This window comes from Equus przewalskii, chromosome 31 (genome assembly GCF_037783145.1).
Source record: "Equus przewalskii isolate Varuska chromosome 31, EquPr2, whole genome shotgun sequence".
Classification (NCBI taxonomy): domain Eukaryota; kingdom Metazoa; phylum Chordata; class Mammalia; order Perissodactyla; family Equidae; genus Equus; species Equus przewalskii.
In genome coordinates, this window is record NC_091861.1 from 3,656,849 (window position 1) to 3,676,199 (window position 19,351).

Sequence of the window (19,351 nt, forward strand, 5' to 3'; positions counted from 1 at the left end):
TTCTCTTCTTTACAGCTAACTGTTCAGTGGGTTGGAAACATCAGTATGGCTGTTCAAATATTTCTGAAAAATAAAATCCATTTTAACTGTAGTGCCTTGAATTGGCAGCACTAGCAAAAGTATAGTTAAATGGGAAATTTTCTTTTCCTTTTGCCTTTCTACAATTTACTCATGGATCTCAAAAGAATTCTAGGAAATTGAAATTTAAAAATCAATCTATGAAATAAGTAAACCAGGGAATGTCACACAGAGCAAAAGATCAGGCAGCAGCAAAAACCAATTTAACACTTTGAAAAGCATGAAATGTAAGGCAAATAGCCAAATCACCATGCGTATATTTATTTTTAGTGTGTGCATCTGCAGTAGATAAGCCTTCATCGTTGGCATAATTATGCTTTTACCCTTGTAAAGCATTTTACCCTTACCTTCAGGTTATAATCCTTTTTTAAAAAGAATTTTAAATGGGACTCACAGACAGGGTATTAATTCTTAGACTAAGCGGGCTGGGTGAACCTAGGCCAAGCACTGCTCATATATGGTGGCTGCGACTGCAGGTCGTTCTTTGATCCCTCCCGGTAAAACCATGCTGAAACCACCCCAGAGACATCTCTGAGGCTCCATTTCACAAAAGAAGTTGTCATAAAATCAAATGACTTAAGGAAGAGGTCTTGATATCACATCATTAAAATATGTACTCTTGGCCCTTTTGCCCACACTCAATCCAGAGCCCTCACATTTCCTGTCCGTGGAAGCAGAGCACAGCTATTGCTGCGGCGCCAAAGACAGCCCTGCGGGCACTGGCAGTCAGGTCCTGTCCACCACAGCGCTCTCGACCAGAATTTGCTGAGAATAGTAGGCCCTCACCCCTGAGGGATCCACTGAAGGTGATAAACTCACTTCTCTCCTATGCATTTGGAACGTCGCTAGTCCTCTACCAACCTGGAGGGAATTGAGAAGATAATCACTCACATCATATTCTGAAGGGCTTAATTCTCTCCTAGAATCCCTGTTGCTAAAGGAGACTGGAGAGGGCATGACTGCATTTGGCATTGTCATTTGCATTTTTGCAAAAGAGGAGTCCAATCCAAGGGAACCTGCATGTGAATGACAACACTGGACAAGCCTCTGTTCTCAGTCCTGGAAAGGACCTCACACCTCTGTCTCCCGGGCCCTGGCAAGGAAGTTCAGATTCAAAGTCTTCAAGCAGCAAATGGGCAAAGAGCTGTCTTGCGTTTCCAGGTGGAAAAGCAGAGCACTGTGGGGTGAACGCAGGTGGCTGCTCTCCCCAACTCGGAAGACTTGCCCTGCATTCCTGCCTTGATCGGTGCTGCGGGGACACTGGTCTCTTACATTTCCTTCCTGAATGTGCCTTCCCTCCCGGTCTTGAACCTCCTGACTGTTTTCTGTCTCTGAAGCCTCCCTGACAGTGATTGGACTCAGAGAACTTAACCTCATGTTTACGGCCCTAACCAGGCGAAGGGGATAGAAAGGATAAAAAAAGTGCGTATGAGATCAAAAGGACCAGCTCCTTATTCTCTTAACTACTTATTACTTTACCACTCACTGCTTAATCTTCTGAAATCAGGATTCAGTTCCCCTTAAGAAGACTCTGGGACACAGTGGCTTAAGGGTAATATTCATAATAATATTTGACAGTTTTTGGAACACTGTCATGTACATATAGATCTTACCCACTAAACCACCAGGCTGGCTTGTACACATATATACCGTTTGACCCACATTGAACATGAGCTGTGAGTAACATTATCTCCATTTAAAGACACAGAGGCTTGAAATGGGTGACTTCCCCAAGATCACTTAACTAATATGCCACCTAGCTGAGTCTTAAACTTAGCCTCATTTCCTTATTTCACATTTGACCTGGACTGCATAGCGTCTTCCATTGTCTCTTGACATTTTACTAACTTTGAAGCTTTATGTGTTCAAATTAATTGTGATAGATAGCTTTGCCTGACTTTCTGCCTCCCTTGTTCTATTCCAGTGCTCCTGACATTGTTTCCACATTATGCCAAACGTTGGTATGAAAATTTTGCAAGGAGGAGAGACCTTGTAAGAAAAACTTTTAGATCGTTTACTGAGAAACTCTGTAGATTCTTAAGTAGAAATAATGAATGCACGACATTATCTTTCACTGAATGATAAAACATGGCATCCATATTCTTGTGTTTACTTTTAGGTTGATTTCTATGCTGCTACCCACCTTATTCTCTAGCCAAAAATATGACTGATGTAGGCTTGATGATATGAGAACTTTTTAATTAGGCTAAGAGGAAGAAAAGAGAGAGCAAAATACATTCAGATTTTTATTGTTTTTCCTGCTACTTAAACACGAATGTTCTACTTGAGTACAATGACGTTCTTGGTCACAAATATGGGTATTTATAAGTATGTAGATGGGTCAACTTAAGTGCATTTTCCAGTTTGTAGGTAACTCTGTGATGAAACCAAATTATAAGTTAAACAACTTTTATGTTTTAACGTAACAGCTGAAATGAATATAATGTCTCCTGATTTAAATTCGTTCTTTCCTTCGTAGCCATTCACAAATTCATCCAGATCTTTTCGAAACCATTCAGATTTTCTGTAATCAAGTGATGACTTTAATGACTAGTAATTTGGACGTAATTCTTTTTCTAAGAGCTCAAAAATATTTCACAGGTGACACTCACTCTTTGAGTGGTAAATATGAACGTTCTTAAACTATAATAGAAGATTTAAAAACGTAATGATCCCTGAGAGTGTAGGTACCTAGGAAACAAAGCTGACCAGATTTCTCCTAAAGGATCATGTGAGGACAGGTGAGAATCACTGGCCGAAAGGGAGAAGGACGAAGGACAATGTCGTGGAAATCTGATGGAAGCTCCCTTTGTTTTAAAAGTTCCCGGGAACGAAATTTGCAACTTTGTAGGGTATTTATAGAATCATGGGAGTGTTCTAGGCCTTCAGCAAATGTGGCATTTTCTGAATCATAAAACACCATGATGAGAGAGCTTTCTTTCTACCAATGGTTAAGTCTGCTGATCTCAATTAATTTATGTGGATGACAGAGATGCTGTAAGTCCATCGCACAAGTTCGTTCTTAGTCTCTGGTTTTCAAGGTAGGAGGGAGAAGGAAGGAAGTGTGTACTCCTATCCTGCCAAGTGTGAAGGGGTGGGAGGTACAGAGAGAATTTATCTCGCAGGTGTCTGGAAACCGGCCTGTGGTGCCCCATGGTCAGCAATCGACTGGTTTTTCTTTATCAATATCAGGCAGGGTGGGCACTGCAGAGGGAAGTACTGCGTACAGAACCATGCAAAAGGGTGGGCCGACTTCTCATGGAAAGAGAGATGAGGCAGTGAGGATCAGAATTTATAGATTTATATACAATGATATGATAAAGAAGGCATTAGTCACTAAATTCTGAAATTCCAAGACGATGGGGCTTCTTTTAAACTTGAGTGGGGCAAATATTAAATCATAGGAACTATGACTTCAGGCAACAGGTAATTTACATACAGAATTTATTAACCAAGGACCTAGGAAATTTAAAGTCTTCAAAAATATTTGGATGAATTTATGAACAACAAAGACATAAATGGCTATGAAGAGGAGCTGAGATTTAAATCAAAGAACTGAAACACTAGATAATTCTCACATTCTAAAACCATTGTTAAACTACTGTGCTTTGCGACAGTATTGCGCAGCCTCTGGCCTTTTGTGAGACTATGTTAAAGCGGCATGCTCAGTAGAGAGCCCCTTGGCACCTCTCGTTGGCCCTTCCTGCCGACCTAAGAGGATTATTATCCCGGGCGTATTCTGCATTTTCTGCCTTTTTCTCTCACCCAAATCAACACTGTCGTTAGATATTTTTTTCCTAAGTATTCATTGACAATATTATTTTAAGAAAATGACAGGTCTATCTTTGTTAAATCCTGAAGGTTGCTGAATTTCAAGTTAATTCCCGAAGCTAAAATAGAAGAGTTCATCCAAAATCAGACACCTGCATCAATGAGAACATTCATAAAAAGACTTTTCACTTATCAGGGGTTTGGTATCTCCTGAGAGAGGGCTGGTGATCAGATTATTGATTCTGTCTACCGGGGCTATAATGAGGTGTGATTAATTTAAAAATAATGTAAACAATTTAGTCCATTAGCTCTGAATTTAAAAGATGAACATAAAGGTAATTTCTAGGTAGACCAGTTCACTTGCTGAAGCCCACTGGCAATTGTACAGAAGGTTTACACACAGGAAAGAGGCAGTTGGGGACATTTGACCCCCAAATATGTGACAATGGATGTTTGAATAAAGGACTTGTACAATATTTTAATGCTATTAAAATGAGAATTCTCAAATAATCCACATTTTAATAAAAGAATTAATTATAAAGGTAACACATGCTCATGGCTTAAAAAAAAAACAAAAAACATACAAACAGCACAGAAATATATAATGTAAAAAATAGAGGACCTCCACTCCCAAATCCTCATGGTCCATGCCCCAGATAGCAAATTAGGAAAACATTTATAATCTAAAGGGAATGATAAATAGGTATCGAGTTAACTTATACGTGAGTCATATAAAGTAAAGTGGGAGTAAATATCAAAAAAGAATTACACATAGGTTTATCTGTGAGTTCAAAAGGAGCTTTGATTATATTCATTTGGGATGAGAGAGTAGGAGACAGGATTAGGGGAGACTTCAGTAAGAAAGGAAACTTTGAAGTGGTCCTAGGCGTATAATTGGATTTCCTCAGCCTGAGACAGGAAAAGAAGGAGGACATAACTGACAGAAGGAATAGGATGTGAGAAGGTGAGCCTGATCACGTTTGGAGCATGAGGTAGAGTGAGACTTTATAAGGTAGTATGATCGTTTCGGATCTTACTATGGAGGAATTTGAATAGTCATTTAGCTTACAGAGAATTCATAGGATTTTCAGGTCAATCAAAATTTTTAACAAGAAATGAAATCTTCAGACTTGTTCCTGAATTAATTTTGGAATTCATCCACCGAGTGGACTGATATGAGTGCAAATAGGAGTCCATTGCAGAGAGGATGTCAAGCAGGTGTCGATGCAAATAATCCATAACCAATCTGAAATTCAAAGTTGGGGTGAGTTTATTCTGAGCCAGATCTGAGGAGTAGCCCAGGCCTTCCTTCCCCAAGGAAGGAAGGGCACCAAAGAGGTGGGGTGTACAGACTGGTTATATACCATCTTGGAACAAAGAGCACACATCATATATGACAGGAATGTCCCATTTACAATTGTAACAAGATGCTTAGCTGGCACAGCAGATCAGTGGTCAGCAGGTCAGTGGTCACAAGGTGAGTACAGCAGGTTGGTAATTAATCCTTAGCTCTCAGGAAGGGATGCTTATCCTTCAAGAAATGCTGATATAGGGGGAAGCTACATCCCTATCTTTGAGGGCATCATTCTTGTGTTTGGGGCGTGGTATATATTTAAACCAGATGTGCAACGCAGGCCCAACTGGCCACGCCAGGCCCTTTTGGAAAAACAACGTCAAGCCGAATTAGGTTTAAACCAAATTCCTTCCTCATATGCTCCAATGTATCCTATTGCTTTTAATTTATTTATCACAGGCTATTCATGAACTAGGTTGATGACAAAGGTGGAAATGGGTTTGCGAGTCACTTACAAGGCACCTTTTAGAGAGGTTAAAATAGTTGGGTGGAGGGCAGCAGGAGAGGAAGTGTTTCAATACCGTTCATCATCCTAAGCAAGAGTCTTGCTCATTCCCATCCTGAAGGCGAGGATGAAGCAATTGATTAAGGTATTCGCATGTTCTGCATGCTCTTTGTCTTTCCGTCTCTTTATCTGCCTACCCTCTAGGCTCAGCTTAGTCTGATCTTTCCCATGAAGCCTTTCTCCGATATTTCAGGAGACATTGACAACTGTGCTACTTGAACTCTGACTGCAGTAGAGATTAGCCATCAGGCTCCTTTTGAAAGTCAAACAAGTGACACCTCACAGGAAAGAAATAAATTTTGCAAACCTAAGTTACTCCATCATATGTATTTAACACCCTTGGCGTTTTCTGCTTCATGGGCAAATACTACCATGGCCAAGACTCCATGTAGACTAGCCAAGTAGTTTCTCAGGTCACTTATTTCCCGCTTTCTCTTTTGTAGCTGTGAAAACTCCTCCAGTTTATTTGCTTGTCTTTCCCATGGTCCTTCTCCACATCAAGTTTTGTCTTTCTTTGGTTCTCTCTTGTTATTAACAGCCTCTCTCTCCCCCCACCAGACAGCTTACATTTTTTTTCCTACTATACGATTCTATCCCTCTGCCTTTCAATAGATTTTCTATCTTGAATAAAGCTGGAGTGAACACCATTGTTTTGTCTGCCAAGCACCCCTTTCAACTCCATCCTTCACACTTCCGGCAGCACTATAAAGCAGAGTTTTGGCTCAAATTTCGGGTATGGGAATGAGAGGGAGGAGCAGTTTCTCCCTGGGTTCTCGGATTATAAACTATAAAGCTCAGAAGGCAGGGGCAGACATGTTTCCTGCTCCGGGCTTTGGAGAACTAAGAGAAGCTTCTGGGCTGAGGAGAAAAGTGAGACAGACACAAGAAGGGGAGCCAAAATGAAGTACAGAGGGAGTGTCTGCCTCAGCCATGCCTGAGACCCACTCACACTCTGAACTTGGAGTTACACAAACATTCCACGATGCTCACAACGCATGTCCTCGTTTGTGCCAATTTAAGTTATGATTCTGTCACTTGTAACCCAAAAAATCCTAAGAAATGCAATGAGCATAGTTTATTATTTAGAGTAAAAGTCATATTCCTTGAGATGGATGAGAGAAATGCTTTAGTTAAAAACAAACAAAAAACATCCATGAATCAGAAAAAAATCTTCCTCTACTTCTGGAAAATCACAAAAGCATAAAATCTCGATGTTATCGCTTTTGAAAAAATAAATCTATATTCAAGATGAACGAGGACAGAGTTACATGTAACTAGATTTTACCAGTTTATATTTTTTAGTCATAATTATTCATGAAAATGGTAGCTTTTTCGTATGAAAATAGTAATTAATTCTGAGTGAAGATACTGACTATCATCATCTATAACATGGGGGAACTTCACATCAATTAGAAACAGCTTTAACTGAATTTTTGCTGCAGAAAACAGTTTGGGTCACAAATTCTAATCTCATTATTCTTATTTAACCTTTATTAGAGGCGACTCTGCTCTCACGCTGAATTCAGAAGTGCAAATGAGGTTCCGCCTTAGAAAGGCTTCCTGAAGGAAGAATTATAGGCAGATTTAAATTATGCAGTACCTGCCACCACCTAATTGCCTAAGAAATCCAGACAGCAATTAGTGATCATTCCTCCCATTTTCACAGCTAGCATTTAAAATGATGGTTGCACACAATAATTTGAAAGTATGTGTACATAGGAAAAATTCCACTCAATTCGTCTGTTCAGTCTCATTTATATTTCCAAATGCCTGCGCTTAGTGGTGGGTTACAATAGGCTGTTGGAAAACTTCCTTTGAAATTTTGATTGATTCATTTCTCTTTCAGAACTGCAGAGTACAAAATGTTTTCACTCTACTTTATATGAATGCTTCGCCTACGATCAGGGTGTCTCTGTAAAGCTATCGGCTTAATGAAATCAATAATACTGATATTATGATAAAGTTCTGGCAAATACAGCTACAAGTAAATTTAATTAAACTTCCATCACTGTTTAGAACATTAGGGAACTAGAAAGATGTCAAGGCAGTGACTTTGTTTTCATCAGTATGTGGGAGTCCCCTGTCTGGCGGGCCCCTCTTGAGTAATTAAGAACTCTCTTCAAAGATGCACCTGCATCATGAGCTCTCGCTTTCATTCCTCTGAGTGTGCAGGTGGGGACTGTTTAACCGGAGTGATGTTTGAAATACATCACAAGCATTGAAGTGACATCTAAACTATGCCAAAGGAAAAGCTAATTATGAATTCCTGAGAAAAGAGCAGTGTATTGGAGTTCAATAGCTCCATCAATAGTTCATCCTGAGAGCTTACACATGACGGTGAACTTGAGTGTCATATCTACAAGCAGAAAGACAGCCTCATAAGCAGCCACTGATTTATCCTCATGTTTTTTGTTTATTTGTTTATTTTTTGTGTGAGGAAGATTGTCCCTGAGCTAACATCTGTTACCAATCTTCCTCTTTTTGCTTGAGGAAGATTGCTTCTGAGCTAACATCTGTGCCAATCTTCCTATGCTTTATGTGGGACGCCACCACAGCGTGGCTTGATGAGTGGCGTGTAGGTGCATGCCCAGGATCTGAACCTGCAAACCTCAGGCCGCCAAAGCAGAGTGTACATACTTAACCACTATGCCATTGGGCCAGCTCCTACTCTCATGTTTTGAAATAAGAAATTGCTCTAATAAACTCCCTGCATTGAATGGAACAGAAAGAATAAGAATGTGTTAGCTTATAGTACATTGAGACTGTCTGTTCCACTATTTCTGAGTCAGCCTATTTTTTCACCAAATGTTAGATCAAAAGAAAAAAAGCATTTCAAACATCTCAAGATAAAATCTTAAATGAATTTAACTGGTACTTATGCTTTGGGTCTCTCAGGAAAATCGAATACGTGCAGTAAACAAAAATTCAACATTCTCCCCCACCACCGCCCCCTTTTTCTTGAGCCTCTCTTATGGGCCAGGCACTTTATATATTAGCAATACAAAAATGGGTAAGGTGAGATTTCTTTCCTCAAAAAGTTCACATCTAAGGGAAAACAGATGATTATAAGATAGTAATAGTAACTAAAATGTGAAGCGTTCTGTAACAGAGGTATAAAAAAGTTTTGAACAAATTGAGCCATAGATATTCTCAAAACTACTTTGCAAGAGACAATTGTTTCACTTTTATCACATATAGAGAATAAGTTTTCATAGAAAAAAGATTACTTTGGCAAAGAGTACTCAATCTCAATTCAATTTTTTGATCTTCTAAAGAACTTCAAGGGGCAAATTCATCAAGAAAATATGAGAGCAGAGACATTTTCATTTTGCCAAAAATGGATGCAATTTCATTTCCCCCTTTCTTCTAAATACTATTTTTGTTTAGTTTACATTGTCCTTGCTTATATGCAAAAATATTCTTCTTGACATTTCTTTTAATCAAATCCCCTATCTTCAGGGGATAACATAAAACCAGTCTTCTACAGGAAATCTAAGAGAGAACTTGCCCACGGGTGTCTCTGTCTACTTTATGAGCGACAGTTTGTTGCTTCTAATAAATATTTGACATGTGACCACAGCTGTCTTTGCCAGCTAGATTGTAAAAGAAAGAAAGGATCTGTGGCTTCCTAGTAGGGTGATGAGAGAAGAAACTTATGTTGATGAGGATGATGGTGATGGTGATGAAGAGGATGGTGATGATGATGATGGCGGTATCATGGTAAACATTTAATTAACGTTGTTTCGTTAATCCTCACCCATGATAAGATATATAGTATTATTATTATCTTCATCTTACAGATGAGAAAATTGAGTCTTAGACTGATGAAGTAACATACCTGTTCATATAGCTTGTAAGTAGCACAGTAGGATTCACACTCAGCTCTGACTGGCCTAAACGTACGCTTTAATCATTCTACTCTTTGCATTGAAATTAAAGTCTGCTGACAGTTGGAAGCAAATGTATTTGTAAAAGTCTTGTTCAATTTAACAGGTTCTTCTGTTTGTCTCTGAGAGGGAATTGGCTCTTTGGCTTAAGTAAGGAAATTTACCTGGTTCTGAACACTGATGATTATTTTCAGATATCAATAATTTTGTAGCTAGAAGAAATCTTACAGATCACCTGCTTCTAACCTCTTATTTTAAGGGTGAAGAAAGTAAGACTCAGAGAGAGCCCCAGTGACTCTAGGCATGCCCAGCTGCCCTGTCTACAGTCCCGTGTTCTGTTATCCCATGCTCAGAGTGTCCTGACCCTCAGAAAGAGCCTTATGAGAGTGAAAACACACTCTAACCCTTTACAGCTCAGTGCCATCCTTATGACAATAGATAGATAATTGACAGATAGATGTGTGTGTGTGCATCATCTTTAGGGATGCTTGAGATATCTGAATCTTTTGACCTTAAATTAAATTGTCCCAAAGATTTTACCATTTACTGGACTTACTTTTTATAGGCTCTCATCCCTATTTCTGTCCAGCTCGCTCTACTAGTTGGTCTGCTTTTAGTGTTCTCCTTCTCATCCAGTTTGCTGTTGCTAATAGTGGGAAAGCAGATAATCAAGTATGTTAAAGCCATGCTTACTATAACAATCGATAGAGTCTGAGTGAATGTTTAAGGGAGCGTCAGTAAATAAAGCGGATGGTTTATATGTGGACTTTGTGATTGACTTGAGCTTTTAGAAACCACATTTTTTTTTCTTTGCTTTCATTTTTGTTTTATTTTGTTCTTTGGTTTGTTTTTTGCTCATTCTAGGCCATGGTAAGGTTCACGGATAAATCACATCTGAATAAAGATAAAAACAGCTGAATACATTTCTAGGATCACATTTTCAGTCTAGAACACAAATCCTATTTTTACGTGGAGTTTAAATGTTTTTCGGTTGTGGCAGTTATAGCTCTGAAAAAATGGAAGATTTGAAAAACAACCACAAAGGTCTCTTTCAATTCCCAGATTCCTAATCTTGCTCCTTCTGGATTCAATGAACTGAGAGGTGGGTGCCTTTGCAGAGGAAACTCTTCAATGCGTAGCGGTGCCCCCTAATCCAGCCCCCAACCAGAGGTGATTGTTGCCACTCCCCGGGGTGCTGAGGTGATTAAAGTGGGAGTCAGAGAGGTTTCCATGTCTGTCTGATCCGGCCTGCTTTAAACCATTAAGCTGATAATACAAGGGCTTACAGGCTGATACCAGGCAAGGCAAAGCAGCTTATTCTTCATTTCTGAACATTGTGTCAGGTGAGTGAAGGGCAAATAGTGACAAAATAAAAAGTCACAAAAATGTATCTATTTTCATGTTTCTGTACTTAGATGAGATATCTTTATTACATAAAAAGAAGTGGGGAATTTGTTATTTTGGGGGTGTTTGGGGGCCTGATAAAGAGAAAACTTCCTTTTCTACCTGAATTTGAAACCAATCGAGAAACACAGCCGAAGAGTAAGGCAGAGGGCTCACAGGGTCACCTTGATCACTGATAAAGCTATTATTGAAGAGAGTTTGTGCACATGCCAGCTTTAGTCCTGACGCCCAATCTGAACAGACCCACCCACCCACTTGGGCAGGCCTCTCCAGATCAGCAAAGTTGGAAGTGGGCTTCCGGATAGAAAAGGAATGGGCTAATTATTAGGGAAATGTAAATCAAAACTACAGTGAGATATCACCTCACATCTGTCAGAATGGCTATAATTAACAAGACAAGAAATAACAAGTGTTGGAGAGGGTGTGGAGAAAAAGGAACCCTCATACACTGCTGGTGGGCAGGCAAACTGATGTATCCACTATGGAAAACAGTAGAGAGATTTCTCAAAATATTAAAAACAGAAATGCCATGTGATCCAGCAATTCCACTACCGGGTATTTGTCCAAAGAACATGAAATCAATAATTCACAAAGGTATATGCACAGTTCATCACAGCATTATTCACAATGGCCGAGACTTGGAAACAACCCCACTGCCCATCAATGGATGAATGGATAAAGAAGATGTGGTGTATATATACAATGGAATACTACTCAGCCATAAAAAAACCCAAAACTGTGCCAATTGCAGCAACATGGATGAACCTTGAGGGTATTATGCTGAGTGAAATAAGTCAGATGGAGAAAGACAAATACCATATGATTTCACTTATATGTGAGAGATAAACAAACACATGGATAAAGAGAACAGATTAGTGGCTCCCAGAAGGGAAGGGGATGGGGGAAGGCGAAAGGGGTAAAGGGTCACATATCTATGGTGACAGAGAAAAACTGGACTGTTAGTGGTGAACACGATACAGTCTTTACAGAAACTGAAATATAGTGATGTACTCCTGAAATTTACACAATGTTATAAGCCAATATGACTTCAATAAAATAATTAAAAGAAAGAAAAGAAAAAGAATGGACCCTACAGGCCAATTCCTCATTCCTAACTCTTCTACCTGATAAGTCAGTCCCCCTCCTTGAAGTGGAGTGAGTCAGGGGGCAGAAAGAGGCAGCAGGATTAGGCTAATGGTGTTCCCTCCACATGAAAAGGAAACATAAAGGAGGCAGGATAAGCATCCCCAAGTATTAGGGGTGTGCATGGACATTTAACGTCCAATGTTGATTGTCCATTTACATTCTGTGCTTTATGTATGCTGTATCATTTAACCTTAAAATACTTTATCCCACCTCAGCCCCAACCCAACCCCAAGAACACTGTGAAGGAGATACTATAAATACTATTATCACATTTTACAGATGAGAAAACTAAGCCTCGGAGAGGTCACGTAACTTGCTCCAAGTAACATGGATGATAAGGAGAAGAGCCAAGGGTCAGATGCAGACCTATCTTACTCTCAAACTCTTTCTCCTCACATCCCAGTTATTTCTCATGCTAATAAATCACATAATACTTATCCAGGCAAATATGTTTCTTAGTTGAAAAGCATTCTGAAGCTGTGTTGATGAGAATTTGATAAGTCATTAATATAAAGTTTAGACTGTGATTTTTTAACTTTTTATTTTGAAATAATTTGAGACACAGAAATAATGCAAAAATAGTACAGAGAATTCCCATATACCCTAATGTTAACCTCTTATATTTTTCTAGCATAATTATCCTAATCAGGAAAATGAAATTGGTACCATGCTATTAACTAAACTACAAATCTTACTCAAATTTCAGCATTGTTTTCAATATTAACTGTGGATTTTTTGAGGGCAGGAATTGTATTGTATTCATTTTCATGTCATAATGCTCAGTGATGAATCTGGTCTAGAGTCAGTGATCAGTAACTGTTTGTGCAATGAAAAAATAAGGAATGGATGTTGAGTTCTATTCTACAAATGTGCGTGTGTTTGTGCATATATGTGCACCACAGGTTTAGAAGCACACAAGGAAAGTCTGAGGCTATGATGTCAATGAATGTTATTCAGAACTAAATTCCATATTAGACTTTGGAAAGCACAGCCCTTTAAAACTGTGACAATTTTTCAAAAAGCAAAAGCAAGTGTATCAACCAGATTGAGAGAAGGATAGATACCGTGGAATCCGCTAAATGGGCAGAGGGCTATTCACTGTATTATGCATGTATGTGTGCATGCGTATTTCCTATCATACCTCAGTAAAGGCCTGGGAAGGAGAAGCAGCAATGTGGCAATCAGTCTTGATTCCTAGGCAGGTTTTACAAGTTTAACCTAAACCAAAACACTGAAACTCTCTTGCTTGAAGAGGAAATCCAAGCAGAGGCTTTTAAGTTTTCCATTTTCTTTCTCACTGAGTTCAGTAGAGATAATATTAATGAAGTATGAATTTTGCTGTGAAAATGGTTTCTGACAACTTCAAAAATAAACACTCATTTATCTCAAACTTTGTAACCAAAAAGTGTGAAACTAGGAGAGAGGCAATATTCAAAGCACGAAATTCCCCTTAACAGCTTAATGGACTCTAAAATGGCCACTTTTCTTGCTGTTTTCTCTATTATCTTTTAACCAAACTAAAAATATTAATGTGACAAAGTGTAGAAAGGCATCTAGATGGCGTTATTCTTAGTTGGAAAAAACTGGTGTCAAAATTGTTATAATTGGTTTTTCTCAAAAGTTCAATTTATAAAAGGTTTTAATTATGTTATTATTGTTATTTAGATGGAAGACGTCATAGCACGCATGCAAGATGAAAAAAATGGAATTCCCATCCGTACTGTCAAAAGCTTTCTTTCCAAGATACCCAGCGTCTTCTCTGGTAAGTTTGCACTGTGGCTCTACTTTGTCCGGCATCTTTCGCTTAACTATTTCAATCTCTTCTAGCTGTTCACTACTGAAACTCTTTCTCTAATTCATTATTCAATAACTATTTACAAAATGCTTATGCCATATTCCAAATCATGTTGGACTCTTCAAATGGTAGTAAAACAAAACAAAAAACCAAAAATCATGACGCTACTCTAATTGAAAAGACATAATGAACAAATGTGAAATAACAGAAAAGAGTATGAAAATAAAGACATATGAAACAATGTGAGGTAGATTGCATATAGAAGTTAGGAGGGTGAAAACAATCAATGAGGAGTCAGGAGAAGGTTCCTGAAGAGCAGTGATGAACTGAGTTTGGAAAATGAGGAGCCATTTCAGCTTCAAGAACACTACTACCACCAGATGTGCGTGCAGAACTTGAAGTGGTCACACTGCTGAGGACAGGATGGAGAGATAGGAACCAGTGGAGTGGGGTCAGATATGAGAGTCTTTGGGTGCCAAGGGTCTGACATCCGGGGAGTGAAGGAATAGAGAGGAAAAAGCATGAGGATTTGGCGGATAAAAGAGGACATGACCCAGTGGTTTTTAGGTTTTGTTGTTTAATTGGGTGACTGTGAGATAAAGGTATCATTATCAGAAATAGGAAAACCCCACAGGTTTGATTGGAAGTGGCTGGAGGAAAGGGATGGTAATCAGTTAGAAGTCAGAGCCCTGGCTCCACGAGACAGTGAATGCCCACGCCGTGGGGACTTGGGCATGCTGGGGCCTGGGCTGGCACAGCTTAGAGGAGAGGCAGAGCCAGACAGACTCAAGCCTGAGCAGCGAGTGAGGAGGCTGGGGCCCAGCACGTGGAGGGGAGGGGCTTCGTGGGATTGATTAACAGGAGTTGTGTGACGCTTCCTCAAGAGCAAGGATCCAAAGAAGACCCTGATCAGGAGGCCTTCAGCCTTGATGAGAGGGTAATAATTAGGACCAGAATACAAATAAGCAGGCCCAGATGTTGGTGTTTAATAGCTGCATTGCTCTCAGATGAAAGAGAGAGGGAGCATGGAGCCGATGAGAACTGCAATAGAATGACATTTTGCTCTAACAAGATGTCTCCTCTTTTTTCCTGTTACTGTTTTTCATGCCCACTTTGTTCCAGTTTCCTGCTCTTCCGCGATGATGCCCTGTATTTTCCCACATCTGGGACTTTACTCCATCTCTTCCCTCTCCACCATCCCACACCCAGACTTCCAGGTCGTTCTAACTGTGAAGTTCTGTCCCTTCTTCAACAGTCAGCCGAGAGAGCTCTTTGGAGAAAACTGTCCTGAGCTTGCTTTCTCTGTGCTCTCAGAAACCTTGTTTATTGCCTCTCTGATAGTGGTTATTATGCTCCACTGTATCTGATGGTTGTTTTTATTTGTGCCCTATATCCCCTTGTAGATATTAAGCTCCTTGCAGTCAACCCCTCAGAGAATTAACTTTACATCTAAACACAAATATGAAAATTACTCATGTTTTCATGACCAATGGGAAGGAGAACTTATCTTCTTAAGATACTGAATACAGGGGTTGCAAACCGAAATATATTCAGAATCCAGGCAGGTCAGTGCACTAAATTGCCATCTGACCTGTGAACTGTGGTCAATTCTACAGTGCGTGGCCTATCTAAAGGCATTCCTGTTCAGGAATTTTTGTGACAACATATATAAACAAAAAAGTTTTGCCCATCAGATTAAGCTGGGCTGCAAGTTTGAGTTATCTGCTCCAACGGTAAATCTAGAATTTTTGATTGAGTTCTTCAAGTAGCAACACGTCATACAATTCCAATACAATTCCATAGAATTCCAATACAGCAACCTATTGGAAGAACTCTTGATTGACGATATTAAGATCTTAATTGAAAAGTAATATTGGACATATAGATTGAGAAGGAACCATGAAGTGCTGGATACTTACTGCAATGTTCAGTGACATAAAACAACAATGGTGGCTATTAAATAAAGAGAATATCAGTGTCATTTTTCATATTAATGTAATTAGTTTGCAATTATAATTCTACGTTTCCTAGAAATTTTTCCAGAGCTCTCTGGCTCACAGGTTTAATTAGATGCTTTGCTGTAGATTTAATCGGTATGTCTCATATTTACCAACCTCTTTGTATTAATATCCCCAAATTATAATGATCTCATGTCCCATTCATTTTACTAGCATTTTTCAGTCTTTTTTAGCAATTTTTGTCTCCTGATATTTCTTATGGTGACTTGAGATTGTTAATTCCTGTGTTCTTTTGTGGCCCAGCTTGCTGCCTGCTGCTTGCTCTCCTGCCTCTTTCTGCCTCTCCCTTCTCTCTCCAGGCCTGCCTCGTGTTCTACTGCAGAGCCGCTAATGAAAAGAGGAGTATACTAACGCTATTGTCCTTAGTAGAACTAGAGACCAGCTGTGGTGAATGATTGATGTTATGTGTGAGAGGAGGTTGGTGCAATTGTTGAGGAAAGGAGTCTGTCTTGTTAGGGTCTGTTCCACAGGGAAAAGGTTCTCAAATATTGTTAATTGAGCTCTTTCAGGTTACCCACGTATGCTCCCTAAAGCTTTGATGCTCAAAGCATGGCCCATGGTCCAATAGTATCAGCATCACCTGGAAATTTACTAGAAATACGGTGTGCGCCCATCCCAGACTCACTAAATCAGAACCCCAGTTTTAACACTGAGGTTCGGGAAGCACTGCCTCAAGCAGGGAGGCAGGGCTGGACTGGGCTGTAGGCTTTACCTAGGGCACTGGGTACACAGGCCAACTTGCTTGTGCAGATCTTTCTATTCCCTTTCAAGGGCTCTGGTCACCTTTTCCCCTGCAATCTGACCTCAGTCAAGCCCACCCCAGATGAATGTTTACAGCTATGTGGAGGGGTGGGTGCTATGCAACTCCACTGGGGACATCCTTGAGGAATACATATGTCGTGGTAGCCAAGTAATCCCCACATCCACCTCAGGTGAAAAGAGCTGTGTTGAGAAAGTGATTATGCAACCCCATCCTCTCACAACATCTGAGATCCAGACCCAGAATCATGTCAAAGAATCCTATTACACAGATAATATTACCAACAATGGTTTGGACTTCAGGGTTGTTTGTTTTTCCTCCCTCCTAATAGATGCTTTTCCTCCAGCTAAGCATCCAAGACTTTTCTAATTATTTTGGTTTTGGAATTGTTAATTTAGGCATCCTGATTTCCTTGGTTCCAGGATCAGAGGAAACGTCTTGGGATGACCCCTCCATGCTTGTCCCTTAAACTATGGGATAGCAGATGTCCTTGGGTGGATCCAATCACAGCATTGTTTTTCGCCCAGAATTTCCTTCTCAATTGCAGAGGTAGCTCAGACAGTTCCGTTGGTAGTCTGCGACCACACCCCCTCAAGTTGAGGGGATGAGGTCAGTGGTGGATGCTGACCAAAGCCTAGCCCATCAGCTCTCTCTCTCCTGGGATTCTGTTGTTTCCCATTCCCAAACTTCAGTTAAGTGTGTGTGTGTCTGGCACTGAGGTGATGTAGACCTGGGGGCTGGACAATAGCCATGTGAGGAGGGAGGCGAAGGAAGCCTGGCTGCAGACTGAGAAAAAGAAAACACATGAGGAAAGAGAAGCAGAGACGATACGGCAGAGTCCTGGGTTCCTGGTACCCAGTGCTGCAACCTGCACAGACTTCCTTTGGGATTCCTCCTCTCCTCCAGATGTCCAAAGACATCTGCCTTTGGTTTTACCACATTCTCCACTTCCCTTTTCTACTTCAAACTTTTCCTATATCTACAGCAGATTCAGTGGGGAGGTCCATAGGAATGCAAATTTCCAAACCCTAACTGCAGATATTTTAATTCATTAGAACTGAGATGCAACCAGGGTGTTAGTACTTTTAAGCTGATAAAAAAAAATGCACCTGCTAGTCTTAGAGGCATGCTAACTATATTTTCCTTTAGATTTTTCAGTTCAACAAACACTGATTAAATATCCACTATGTTCCAGTTACTATACTGGGTTTTGAGGGCTAATATTTTCCTTTTAGTGGAGTTATAGACAGATCACATATATGTCGGCACTAAATGTTCAACTGGTGTGATGAACTGAGGTGATTTCTGTTTGCAGAGTTTAAAAAGTCAGTTGTGGGAACTGTTCAAACATTTCCACTTTATTTTATCTAATTAATTAATTTATTTAGTTTTCCTGAGGAAGATTCACCCTGAGCTAACCTCTGTGCCAATCTTCCTCTATTATGTATGTGGGTCGCTGCCACAGCACGGCCACTGCCGAATGGTATAAGTCTACGCCCGGGAACCGAACCTGGGCCACTGAAGAGGAGTGCACCGAGCTTAACTTCTAGGCCACAGGACCAGCTTCCTATTTTATTTTTTTTCAAGTGTGATTGACATTCAATATTATATTAGTTACAGGTGTACAACATAGTGATTTAATATTTTTATACATGATGACAGGATCTAGTTACCGTCTGTCATCATGTAACAGTATTACAACGTTGTAGATTATATTCCCTATGCTGTACATGACTTCCCTTTGATTTATTTATTTTATAAATGTAAATCTTTACCTCTTGATCCCCTTGACCTATTTCACCCATTCCTTCACCCTCCCTCCCCTCTGGAAGCACCAGTTTGTTCTCTGAATCTATGAGTTTGTTTCTGTTCTGTCTGTTCGTTTGTTTTGTTTTTTAGATTCCACATGTAAGTGAAATCATATGGTATTTATCCTCTTCTGTCTGACTTATTTCACTTAACATAACACTCTCTAGGTCCATCCATGGCAAGATTTAATTCTTTTTTATGGCTGAATAATATTTCATGGTATCTGCATACCACATCTTCTTTATCCATTCATCTATGAAGGGACACTTATGTTGCTTTTATTTCTTGGTTATTCTAAATAATGCTTCAATGAACATGGGGGTGCGTGTATCTCTTCAAATTAGTGTTTCTGTTTTCTTCAGATAAATGCCCAGAAATGGAATTGCTGGATCATATGGTAGTTCTATTTTTAAGTTCTTGAGGAAACTCCATACTGTTTTTCATAGTGGCTGCACCAATTTACATTCTCCCCAATTGTGCACAAGGGTTCCCTTTTCTCCACATCCCTGCCAATACTTGTTATTTCTTGTCTTTTTGATATAGCCATTCTGACATAATGAGGTAGTATCTCATTGTAGTTTTGATTTGCATTTCCCTTATGATCAGAGATGTTGAGCATCTTTTCATGTGCCTGTTGGCCATCTGTATGTCTTCTTTGGAAAAATGTCTATTCAGGTTCCTCTGCTCATTTTTTAACTGGACTTTTTGTTTTTTCAATATTGAGTTGTATGAGTTCTTTACCTATTCTAGATATCAACCCCTTATCAGATATATCATTTGCAAATATCTTCTCCCATTCAGTGGGTTGCCCTTCATTTTGTTGA

At 39.7% G+C, this 19,351-nt stretch overlaps 1 protein-coding gene across 9 annotated transcripts in view; it reads left to right on the forward strand.

Moving 5' to 3' along the window:
- Positions 1-19,351, forward strand: part of RGS7 (regulator of G protein signaling 7) — a 488,122-nt gene that overhangs the window by 209,563 nt on the left and 259,208 nt on the right. For all 9 annotated transcript variants that reach the window (XM_070602542.1, XM_070602545.1, XM_070602547.1 and 6 more), the window contains exon 3: positions 13,811-13,907. In XM_070602542.1, coding sequence (XP_070458643.1) covers positions 13,811-13,907 — 97 coding nt within the window. The remainder of the gene's footprint in view (positions 1-13,810; positions 13,908-19,351) is intronic.